The 10,538-nt window shown below is 40.1% G+C and overlaps 2 protein-coding genes across 5 annotated transcripts in view; both read right to left on the bottom strand.

Annotated features, from left to right (window-relative positions):
* Positions 1–2,256: 2,256 nt before the first annotated feature.
* On the bottom strand, positions 2,257–5,226 carry LOC145494226 (uncharacterized). Its single transcript, XM_081473679.1, has 5 exons — positions 4,637–5,226; positions 4,121–4,168; positions 3,469–3,810; positions 2,843–2,926; positions 2,257–2,261 (listed from the first exon to the last, which is right to left on the bottom strand). Exons 1-5 carry the CDS (start codon positions 4,980–4,982, stop codon positions 2,257–2,259), a joined length of 825 nt encoding a protein of 274 aa, XP_081329805.1. The 5' UTR covers positions 4,983–5,226.
* Positions 5,227–7,101: 1,875 nt separating this feature from the next.
* The window catches only part of LOC145494583 (uncharacterized), a 35,233-nt gene continuing 31,796 nt past the window's right edge, over positions 7,102–10,538 (bottom strand). For 2 of the 4 annotated variants that reach the window (XM_081474091.1, XM_081474093.1), the window contains exon 28: positions 7,102–9,576. In XM_081474091.1, coding sequence (XP_081330217.1) covers positions 9,347–9,576 — 230 coding nt within the window. In that variant the 3' untranslated portion in view covers positions 7,102–9,346. The remainder of the gene's footprint in view (positions 9,577–10,538) is intronic. The other 2 variants (XM_081474094.1, XM_081474092.1) reach the window with 1 other exon arrangement.

The following is a 10,538-nucleotide window of genomic DNA, read 5'->3' as shown; positions in this document are numbered from 1 at the left end:
TTGAGGATCTTGATAGTGTGGATCAAGACTCCGTTTTTGAGGATCTTGATACTGAGCACTTTCCATTACCGGAGAAATGCCCTACGCCTCCTCCCTATGAACTCCCGCCGCCGCCATACGAGAACAATTAAAAATAGATTTTACAACATATACAATGGCGAGCATCGCGATCATGATTGGCGGGACTGTGTTGAACGCCACGGCTTTTATCGGCGGCAATTATCTGGCGAGGGCGCTTGGCGGAGGCGACAAAGCCGCACTTGAAGAAAAATAGCGCCACGGCAAAGCTCTCGAGGATTATCAAGCGGCTTACGCCAAATACACGCGCGACCGAACACAACTTTTCGACTGGATTGCGACCAACGCGCAAACAAAGGAGCAGGCCAAGCAGAACTTCACCAACACCGTCTATGCCTTCAAACTCTACAACCAGGCGCATCCTGACGAACGGATGGTACCCCCCAAGGAGCCCAAGTTCTCAGATTTCTATCAGCCAAGCGAGCAGCAGAAAAAGGGTGAACTCGCGTTCGTGGGTGCCGGGGCGCTCGCTCTGGGCTACGCGACCTTCCGGTTCCTTTAAACTTTTTCACGCCTTACTTATATGGAGGCCAAACTCGCAAAGATTTACTACGGCCCCGGGGGCTACTGGAAAGGAATCGCCGCGATCAAAAAATTAGCCGAGGCGGCCAAGGTACCTGAAGAAACCGCAAAAAAGTGGCTGATCAGGCAAGCGCTCTGGCAGATATTCCTCCCCGCGCCGAGGCGAATTCCTCGCCCGAAATTCGACGTTCCCACACCCAGCGAGGTCCATCAGGCGGACCTTCTTTTTCTGCCGCACGACAAGCTCCCTCGCGGCCGCAAAGTTTATAAATATGCTCTCACCGTTGTCGACGTGGCCAGCCGCTACAAAGAGGCCGAACCCCTGACTTCGAAAAATTCTGATGAGGTCGCCCAGGCCTTTCAGAAGATTTACAAGCGCGGGCCTCTCAAATGGCCTGAAATGCTGCAGGTTGACCCCGGGCGCGAATTCATGGACGCTGTCACAAAAGAGATGGACAAGCACAAAACATATATCCGGCACGGGCGCGTTGACATTCACCGCGACCAGGCCATTGTCGAACGTTTCAACCGCACCTTGGCTGAGCGCTTGTTCGAGCACCAGTACGCCGTGGAAATGCTTCTCCCTGAGGGCCAGCGGTCCACCGCCTGGGTGAAAAGACTTCCAGAAGTTGTTTCGGCTCTGAACAACAAGGTAACGAACCTTATCGGCAAGAAAACCGCCGTTGCCATCAAAGAAAAATCTGTTTATGCAAGGCCGTCGACACCTTACACGAGGCCTGTTGGAAAAAGAGAAAAAATCCTCCCCTCTTTTGTCCAAGTTCGTTATCTCTACCAGCCTGGCGAGCTTGAGGGGGGAGTGAAAAGAGCCACGGATCCAATCTGGTCTTTGAAAGTTTTCGGCATTGAAAGATCTTTTTCCAAACCGGAACAACCCGTTCTCTACTATCTGCGCGACGGGCCCAAGCGCGGCTTTGTTCGTGAAGAACTGCTGGTTGTCCCTCCGAACACACAGTTACCCCCAGAGCAACTTTGAAACTTCGGCTTCCAACACTCTAAGTTCGTCATCCGTTAATGTTGAGAAAATATCCATGCAGGTGTACCCGTAAGCTTTTGTATGGATACCATCGTCACCAATCCATCGCTTTGAATCAAACGGCGAAAGCGAAATTTTGTTAATATGCATGCCATAGATCTCATGCCCCTCGCTTCGAAGAATGTTCATTCCATGCCATTGCTGCTTCGCACCGAAAAGCGTTTCCTTGTAATTTTCATGCGTTATTTGTTTCTTGACAACGTTCTTTTTCACGCCCTTCGCTTTTTTGATATTTTTTTCGTCCGACTTCAAGATGGAGTACATTTTCGGTCTCAGACCAACGAACTCTGCGATGGGGGTTCCTGCACATTCGTCTTTCATTTTGCCCAAGACCTTTTTGTTGGTGTTTGAGTGGAGAGGATGCTCCTTCGGGTAGTCGCTCGTGTCCAAAACAACTTCAAGACTTAGTTTTAGTAGCAATGAATACAACTACCAGGATTACCTGAAGGCTTTTCTCATAGAGGGAAGTGGCTACAGATTACGAGCGCGAGTTCTGTTTGAGCGAATAGTAAACGAGGTGTAGCTGAGTTGACAATAAGTATAATTGTTTTAGTACACACTCTACAGGACTGCAGCCCAAAACCTAAAATTTTGTGTACTTTTTATCCTAAAATCAAGAATAAATTTCAATTTTACGAGCAACACAACAGCGACGAGAGCACTTGACAAATTTGCGGATTTCCTATAGTGTAACGAGGGCTTTGGGGGGAATTTAGGGCACTGGCTGAGCGGGAAGTGCCATGCTACCTTCCGGGATCTTTTTAGATCAAGTGGATATTACTACTTATTACTTTTCACACCCTTAAAACCTAGAGCTCATTTCTTATTCGAAGGCTCTGTTCTACGAGCAGGTGCAAAACGCCTATACAACTACTTCTATAATTATTAAAGATTGTGTTGTTGCAAGATTAACTAAATCTATTGTTTATCGACAAATGTTCCGTTGTGTTACCGAAAAATTTTTTAAACTGTCTTTAACTTAATTTAACAATAAAGCTAGTGCCTAGCAAATTCCAAACTAAATCCTTGAATTGAAAGTATCAAATACTAATTCCGAGTGAAATGCCTTTCAATTGAAAAATATATATATACTTTCTTGTACTCTTTGTCTTCTCGGCTTTTCGTCAAACCTTTACTTGGCCTGCCTTGGCAGCCCAGAACGAGCTTCTGCATGCTCAGACAGCTTACCATTGTCGTAATCCTTGCCATGCCATGTTATCTGAAGTCGGTGATCCACAAAGTGATAGTCTGGGAACTGGACAACCTTCTTAGCTCTGCATGCAAAAAGGCAAAGGAGCTCGAATTAGTGACACTGGGTCGAATGCATCAGCATATAACAAGTACAATGCCGTTTTAAAAGTGCAAACTACTACTGTATCCTGATCGTTGCCAGCTTCCGAGCTTTACTATCCTGATAAAATATATATATATCCAACCGAATTCGCAAAAACATGCCCGCATTGACTCAAAGACAGTCCCAGCGGCCAGAACTCCTCTGACCAACCCCCTGGCTAGGAGATTGGCCAATCACGCATGCACGTGGCATGGACCACTCCAGCAGGGTGCCATGTCAACACAGAAGCCTCAAACAAGGTCAAACAACTGAGTAAAATACCCAGAAACACAGTCAACATCAAGCTTATTTAACACTGAAAACTCAAATTCTAGCTAGTTGGGGGTGTCAGTAAAAGACACCCTCCCCTCCTCTATGCTTTTGATAGCTGGCCCCCAGCAAGCCACCAGCTGATAGGCCAGTCATTGGGCCATGTGCCCAGCCTAGCCTTGACGGAGCCCCCCCCCCCCCCCCCCCCCACCGCCCCCTGGGTTTAAGGTCGCTGGCTTAGCCTGGATTCGGGCGAAGCCCGAATCCAGGCGAAAACCTAGCTGGCATGTTTTTGCGAATTCGCTTAGACATATAAAGCAGACCTTTTTTAGCATACTCACTGTTCCCCATCTTTCAATGAAGTTGAAGTAAACTTTCTCGTCATAGTTTTGCGGTAAAACACATACAGCAGTTGCGAAGTCATCTGACACTGGAAATTTCTCAATGGGAGCCAAGTCCAGCTGATATCGTGCACGACCTCGATTGCACACATTCCTCTCTTCATAAAATACATTGTGGTATTTCTCAGTTTCCTTTTTCGTCTGCTCAAACCCTACAGCATCGAGAAAACAAGAAGACACAATCTGCTACTGAGAGACCAAGTTTGATTTAGTTTAAAATGTCCATTCACTTTATATTTCCCCTATCACTGTTAAAGCAGAGAATGTAACACCTCATCTTGGTGACACCCAACCCACTGTTCAAGCCACTTAAACTGAGCTGACCATGTGTCATATGTATTAACCAAAATCATTTAAAGGTGAATATTTTTGACCTATGCTCACAAGTTTTCATTTGTTTACAGCATTCAGCTTTCAGTTACCTATGGTTAATTCATCTAATATCAACATCGTTTCTCTTACTTGAACTCATAGTGAAGGCGACATTCCACGGTGCTGCATCGTAACCACCTGCAGAAAGGAAAAGAAAAATAATAAAACTGTTATAGTGTTTCTCAACTCGCACGTTTCTCGCAAAAGATTGGAGTTTACCGCTTGATTAAGTTTTAAACTCAGATTTGAAAATATATGACTTCATTTTACACACGATCGGGAAAAAGCGATTGACGCAGTTTGCTTGGTTTGTGCATATCCAAAAACGTGCTTTTTTCAGCTGCACTCATGAAGAATTACGCCGATTCGCTAGGGTAAAACTGTTTTCCGTGACATTTACAAGGTTATTTTGAGTAATTTAATCAAACCCACATTGCAATTGGGAACAAAAAAATAACTAGGGGCAAAAGAAAAATGCGAAAATGTTTTGAAAAATATATACAATGACCGATCAAACATTATTTTATCATTAACAAGTAGCAAAAAGATAATTAGACATGAGATGATATTGAATCACTTTGCTGACAATCTGTCAATTACACTCACCTGTCGCCTCTACATCAAGATTGAGTTTCTCTTGATAACGTTTGGAGACCGAGAATACCTCTTTCTTATTGGTTGTCACGCAGGATTCACGTGGTGCAAAGCTGACCTGATCTGGAACGACGTACTTCTTGTCAACTGATACTTTGTTGTTATTCCAGGTTAGTTTGAAGACCTTTCTAGTGGAGAGCAGACCGGAATCAACACCACCGTTTGACAAATCACCCCCCTCAGGATTTCCCTCCAGAAGATTATAACCGACACCCACAAAGTGAACACCTTTTGGTGGATCCTGGAATGCCTGTGTAACAACCCCTACGCCAAGAATGAGGAAAACGGAAAGATGCATTGAGGCCCTGTTCCTTTTCCTCTGATGCCTGCCGGAAGAAATTTATAATGAAGCAACTCTACAAATACGTACGTCTTCCAGGTACTGCTGAGAAATTTGCGATACCTGCAAGCGGAAAGACTTCTGCCCCTTTCAGGTTTCTCTAGCGAATCTAGTTCAAAAGCTAACCCTTGTTATTGCTAGTGACGAAGAGGGTAATGAAAACGAAATTCAGTAGATAATTGAACTTTTAAATGCTTTCATATAGAATTATAACAATGTGAAAAACCAAGACAAAAGTGAAAGAAAAAACATTGTTAATGAAGGAGGATCTGTTCAACAGAACAAAGATAGGTAAGCAGAGAAATAGAAAGGGTTTCTCAAGACAAAAATGTTGAAACCAATCCTTACCTTGTTTGTCTCTGTTACTTAGCCAGGTTAACTGTGACACGCCAAGGAATTGCTGAAGAGTATTTATGCCAGTTTGTATCAATGTTGATACAAATAAAAAGGCAGTCAGTGCAAATACTGTATGGAACCTCAACAGATTATTTAGTTAGTTGGTCATGGGATAATGTGTTATACTATGACTATTCTTATTTAAGAAACACAATTAATTGGTCAACCCTGCGCAAAACCAATTTTGAGGCCTTCCATTATCTCGCCAGTTTGTTTTGCGATGATTTTTAATCAACAACTTGTCGATGTTTAACAGCTTTTCAGCTTGCAGTGAGAGAAGTCTTGAACAAGACATTTTGCTATTAGATTTTTAAACTTTAATTCAACAGTGGCTGACAAATACTTAATTACTCATTTTAAAATGGAAAAAGGAAGCTAGGAGACTGAATTTCCCTGTAAAATAACTACATATTTGGTATATTGTTCAGTTTCGAAAAGATTCTTTCCTATTATTGGTTCTCACGAGAAGGTAGCCAAGAAATATACAAAAACCATCAACAACAACAACAAAAAACTAGAGGTTAAAGTTTCTCTGAATGAATATGCTTTTAATGATAAATAAATTTGTCATCGTTTTGTTTTTCTCAATTTATTATTATTATTATTATTATTATTATTATTATTATTATTTCATTAGTCGCGAAATAAAGAATGTTGGAGTCAGAAGGGTTTTTTCATCGCAGACCGACCTTGTGAGAAGGGAACAGGTACATAACTGAACGTGATAAATAAGCGGTATGATTGGTGAGAAAGTCTTACGTTATTGATAGTTTGACTGAGAAAAAGTTAATCGTTTCCACCAAAATAATAAAATTTGTCGCAGATTGCAAATGAAGTCTGCCGATTTAAATCGCAAAATTCTAAGCTTATTCGTCTGCTTATTCGTTGGAAACACGCTAAACAATTACCGCCGACTACTTTTAATTAATTTCTTCGCCAATTTGTCACATCTACAGGAAAAAGAAAATACAGACGTAGGTCGGTTATTATTAGTATTCCAAAAGTAATATTAACTTACGAAACAATAGCGACTACCAAAAGGTAAACGCCAGATGAATAAAGTGACTGCTTTCTCAGACTTAAGGTGGCCGAACACAGTTTTCGCGCGCGCTTTTGCTGGTGCAATTCAGCGCGCGCACAAGGATTGAAAAACAAGCATGCCTTCAATAGAGCGATCATTTTATTTACTCAACACCCGCACTATACGCGCTATTTTTCTCCATTATTGAACGCAGTGTATTGATGCCTTTAGTCTTATATTACAAAGCTATGTTAGAAAAGGTAACGACGCAAAGAACCCAGCAATTCTCAGCTTTTTCTTTGTTACCGAAAGAACCCAGTTAATGCAGCGCATGCGCAGTTGCTCGAAAAATTGAGACCTATTGCTTTTGCAGAAACTTGCCGATTTCTAACGATCCAGTCGATAGAATTCAAGAAATTTGGCAAAACAATAATTCAGAAACCACGCGAATGATCTATCGCAAAAAATCTGAATTTTGACATAGGGAATTTTTAATAATACAGAACATGCAGTGAAAACGATTTACGGCGAATTCCGAAAGTCGCCTATGTCAAAATTTTATAAGAACAGTGTTGACAGAAGGGATTTAATGTCAATTCATAGTGGGCAAATGATGAAAAAAATCTAACGACTGAATTTTTTTAAAATAAACAAAAACCATTTTTTAAACCTTGTTTTTAACCAGCCCCGTTGCCATGGCAACAACACTCACCTTAGTCAAAATCTGAGAATAAACCCTTCTGTGGTTAACGTTGACTCTTGCAAAAAAACAGGCGCCAAAGCATAAATATCTTTAAAGTAATGGTGAATTAGGCAGAGGCTCTTGAAAACTGTGTTCAGCCACCTTAATCAGCGGCTTAATCACAAAGTTTTGATTTTCGCCGATTGAATGACTGGGGAAAAGGTGCGATGTCCGTAATGGTCTCGTGTGACTTTTACTATTTCTTCTTTTTTTTTAACTTTCTTTTTCGTATTTCTAAAGCCGGTGAACCGAGTAACAATAGAGAGCAAGAAGTGAGAAGGCTAAAGACTCATATTTCTAAATTTTTAGATACACATATCGAGTATTGACTTTTTTGTTCCTAAACCAACGCGGTTAGGTGAATTACATTAACAGAGCTTCTTAAAAGATCATGGAAACTTATTTCAGACCTTTCTTCACAGTTTGCGTCTATCTATGTTTGGTTAAATTAGCTCTAAAGGGTTCACCATACATCTCATGATAATTTGAAGCTGGAATCCTTTCGCTAAGGGTGAAGTTAACTGCTTATCTGACACTTCGATTTTAAAGTTCGCGATCGTTTTGCACAATCAAAAACTGTTTTAGCGTACACTGGAATAAAAATTAACAATACACGCATAGTGATTTTGATTCATCTGACCACTTTTACAATCTGAAATTAAATCGGTTTTCTGAATTTGCATCAAGCTGTTTTCGCGTTCTACTAAAGCATCCGTTGGACTAATTATAATGCCAAAAGGGTCCGTTTTCATGAAAAACAAAGGCGTGATACTGAAAGTCTAGTATGTACAGTCTCAGCGGCTACTTGGCAGTCATGCAATGGGAGAAAATACGCAAAAGTTTTGTATTGCTTCCGTATATTTAAAACGTTTTAATGGCCAGCAGAAAGTTACGCATCTGCTGTGTTCATTAGTCGGCTTAATTATCTTATAACATGAAATTATTGGTGTCGGAAAATGTTTTTTTTAATGCGATTTTTAAGGGTTCGGAAAATTCGACTGAGGGAAAAAGAAAAAATAAATAAATTAATAAATAAATAAGTAAATAAATAAATAAAAGAAGTGGCTAGTTTTTCTTTTAAGAACTCTTTAACAAGTTTTCCAAGATAGTGATATTTAAGTGGGAAAACATTGTCTTTCCAAAGTCATAACATTGACGTGTGGCAAAATTTTCACGCAATAAAGAAGTTTAGATCTCTTAGAATCGTTTTCGTCTAATCGAAGTCAAATGAACACGAACCAATTACACAGTTTTACTATATTAAGCGACGTGATCGTTTCTTCACGTGCACTTGAATTCTTGCACGCCCAGAAAGGAAAAGTGCTCTTCGAACTGAAACGGTACAATCCCGATACTTCCAGACTATTATAGGCGTCGCAAAGACTCCTTATAGAGCACCATTGTAAAGACACAGAACAGGCGGGGAATGGTTTATGTAAAACGAATCCAAATAATATAAAGATGCCTGTTCGCTCCCAATCACAACATTTATTGTTACTATATTAAAGCGAGATTTAGCTTCCCATTTTATCTTCCGCACTGTTCATCGGGCTCATCCCAACTTGCAAACCTTTGGCAATTAAAGGAATTCCTGAGTTTCTCAGAAAACGCCATCTATTTAACTGCAGTACGTTGTACATTTCCGTGTCTATCGTAACAGATTATGGCCAACAGAATTTAAAAAATAAATATTAAAGCCAAGCATGCAGCAAAATCGTTAGTCATTTCTGGGTAATGCTAAATCTACTCTGTTACGATTAACACCAGGTCACTAAAGAAGGAAGTAAAGATAAATGGCGCAAAATTATTTTGAGAAAAATGCGGCTTTCTTCAAAATGGCCATCAACGAGAAATGGAAATGTAAGAGATAATAGTAGACTACTCCGTTTTCTTTTCTTAGCCGTTATTGTTCTCATTTTCTCATTCTCTTGCTCATTTTCGCGAATTCGAAAGCCTGTGACGAAGTTGGTTTATAACAGGATACTAATTCAAAGTAAGCATAACTAAGTTCTGCTTAGCTTAATTTTAGAATAATAGTGAAGTAGTTTTTTTTTTTTTTAATAAAGAAATCACACTTGATTCACAACCGTAAGCTATTGCAGCGGCCATTTTAGAAGTACTACTGCATTACTTTCTATTCATCAAATAAGTTATGAACGTTGGTTAAAATATTGGTATTTTCTTCTCGATTGGCTTCTGGCAAATATGACAGATTCTTAGCTGCTCTGCACAGCTGTGACAGGTGCCATGGCCACAAAGGAAAACGATATTCTTCTTCCGTTCGACACAAATGCAGCACACGATGGATTCCTCCATCTTTCGCAGCTTTCCTTCCAATAACTGATATTTTGTTACCAGAGACTTGCTGTTGATTCCAATTATTGGTGTACCATCTGCAGGTTTAGGAGCACTTGTTAATGACTTGGGCAATAAAACCATAAAGAAAAGAACATTCAACCCCTTAAGACAAAGACTACAAAGCCATTAATATTGTCAGCAATGCGTAATGAATAACTGGGGTTTTGCAATGCTCAAGAAGTTGCGTTATTAGTAGTGGTAATAGGACTGAGTGGAGTCCAATTCGGTCTGTAATCATACGACTGATAATAAAATCGGACGACTAAGCAGTGGGAGTCCGATTTGTTTATCACGAGTATGATTATAGACTAAAACGAACGACATGAAGTCTCATTATCAGTTACTAATTACGCAATTTTTTTAATATTGCACATTTTTTTTTGCAATCATAAAAATTGCAATTTTCGAGAAAAGAAGAATAACCAAGTTATGAAAGAAAGTTAAAATTTGCATTAAATGACTGACAAAAGAGTAATTAACCCCTAAACTACACCTTTGAATGTGATTGGTTAATTTAAACTGCAATTTTGAATGTGATTGGCTTATTGAACTGTCCGATAACAAACTGTCCGATAACAACTTGGCAAGTGAATTAGTGGAAAGTAGGAGTTTTATAAACCAATCATAGTCGAGGAAATCAGTGTAATTTTTATGAATAGTCGAGAAATATCCTTTGCCACTTCGTCACTGTCACGTACCGATCTAATCCTTTCCAGAAAGTATTTTTCATGATAATTTAACAGTAACCTAGACCAAGCTTTTACACCATTAAACACCTTTAACCCAACCGGCAGATAGCTCTGTGATATCGCTGATAGCGGGTTACTTTTTACCAGCAGCACAGTGTTATGTAGCAACAGCACCGTCAAATTTAATTCATTTGTTCCCAAAACGATGTAAATTTGTTTTGAAAACCACTCGTTGACTAGGGGCATGTGTAAATGGTCTTACTGTTAGTGCAATTATCGCCAAGAATGTCGATGAATGTCACTCGATA

Source organism: Orbicella franksi, chromosome 8 (genome assembly GCF_964199315.1).
Source record: "Orbicella franksi chromosome 8, jaOrbFran1.1, whole genome shotgun sequence".
NCBI classification, from domain to species: Eukaryota; Metazoa; Cnidaria; class Anthozoa; order Scleractinia; family Merulinidae; genus Orbicella; species Orbicella franksi.
The sequence above is the reverse complement of the archived record's forward strand: the minus strand, read 5'-3'. Positions and strand labels throughout refer to the sequence as shown.

Coding starts and splice junctions, on each gene's coding strand:
- LOC145494226 (XM_081473679.1), bottom strand. CDS start 4,982: ATGCATCTTTCCGTTTTCCTCATTCTTGGCGTAGGGGTTGTTACACAG. Junction 4,169..4,636: donor TCTTGATGTAGAGGCGACAG/GTGAGTGTAATT, acceptor TCCTTTCTGCAG/GTGGTTACGATGCAGCACCG. Junction 3,811..4,120: donor CGCCTTCACTATGAGTTCAA/GTAAGAGAAACG, acceptor TCGATGCTGTAG/GGTTTGAGCAGACGAAAAAG.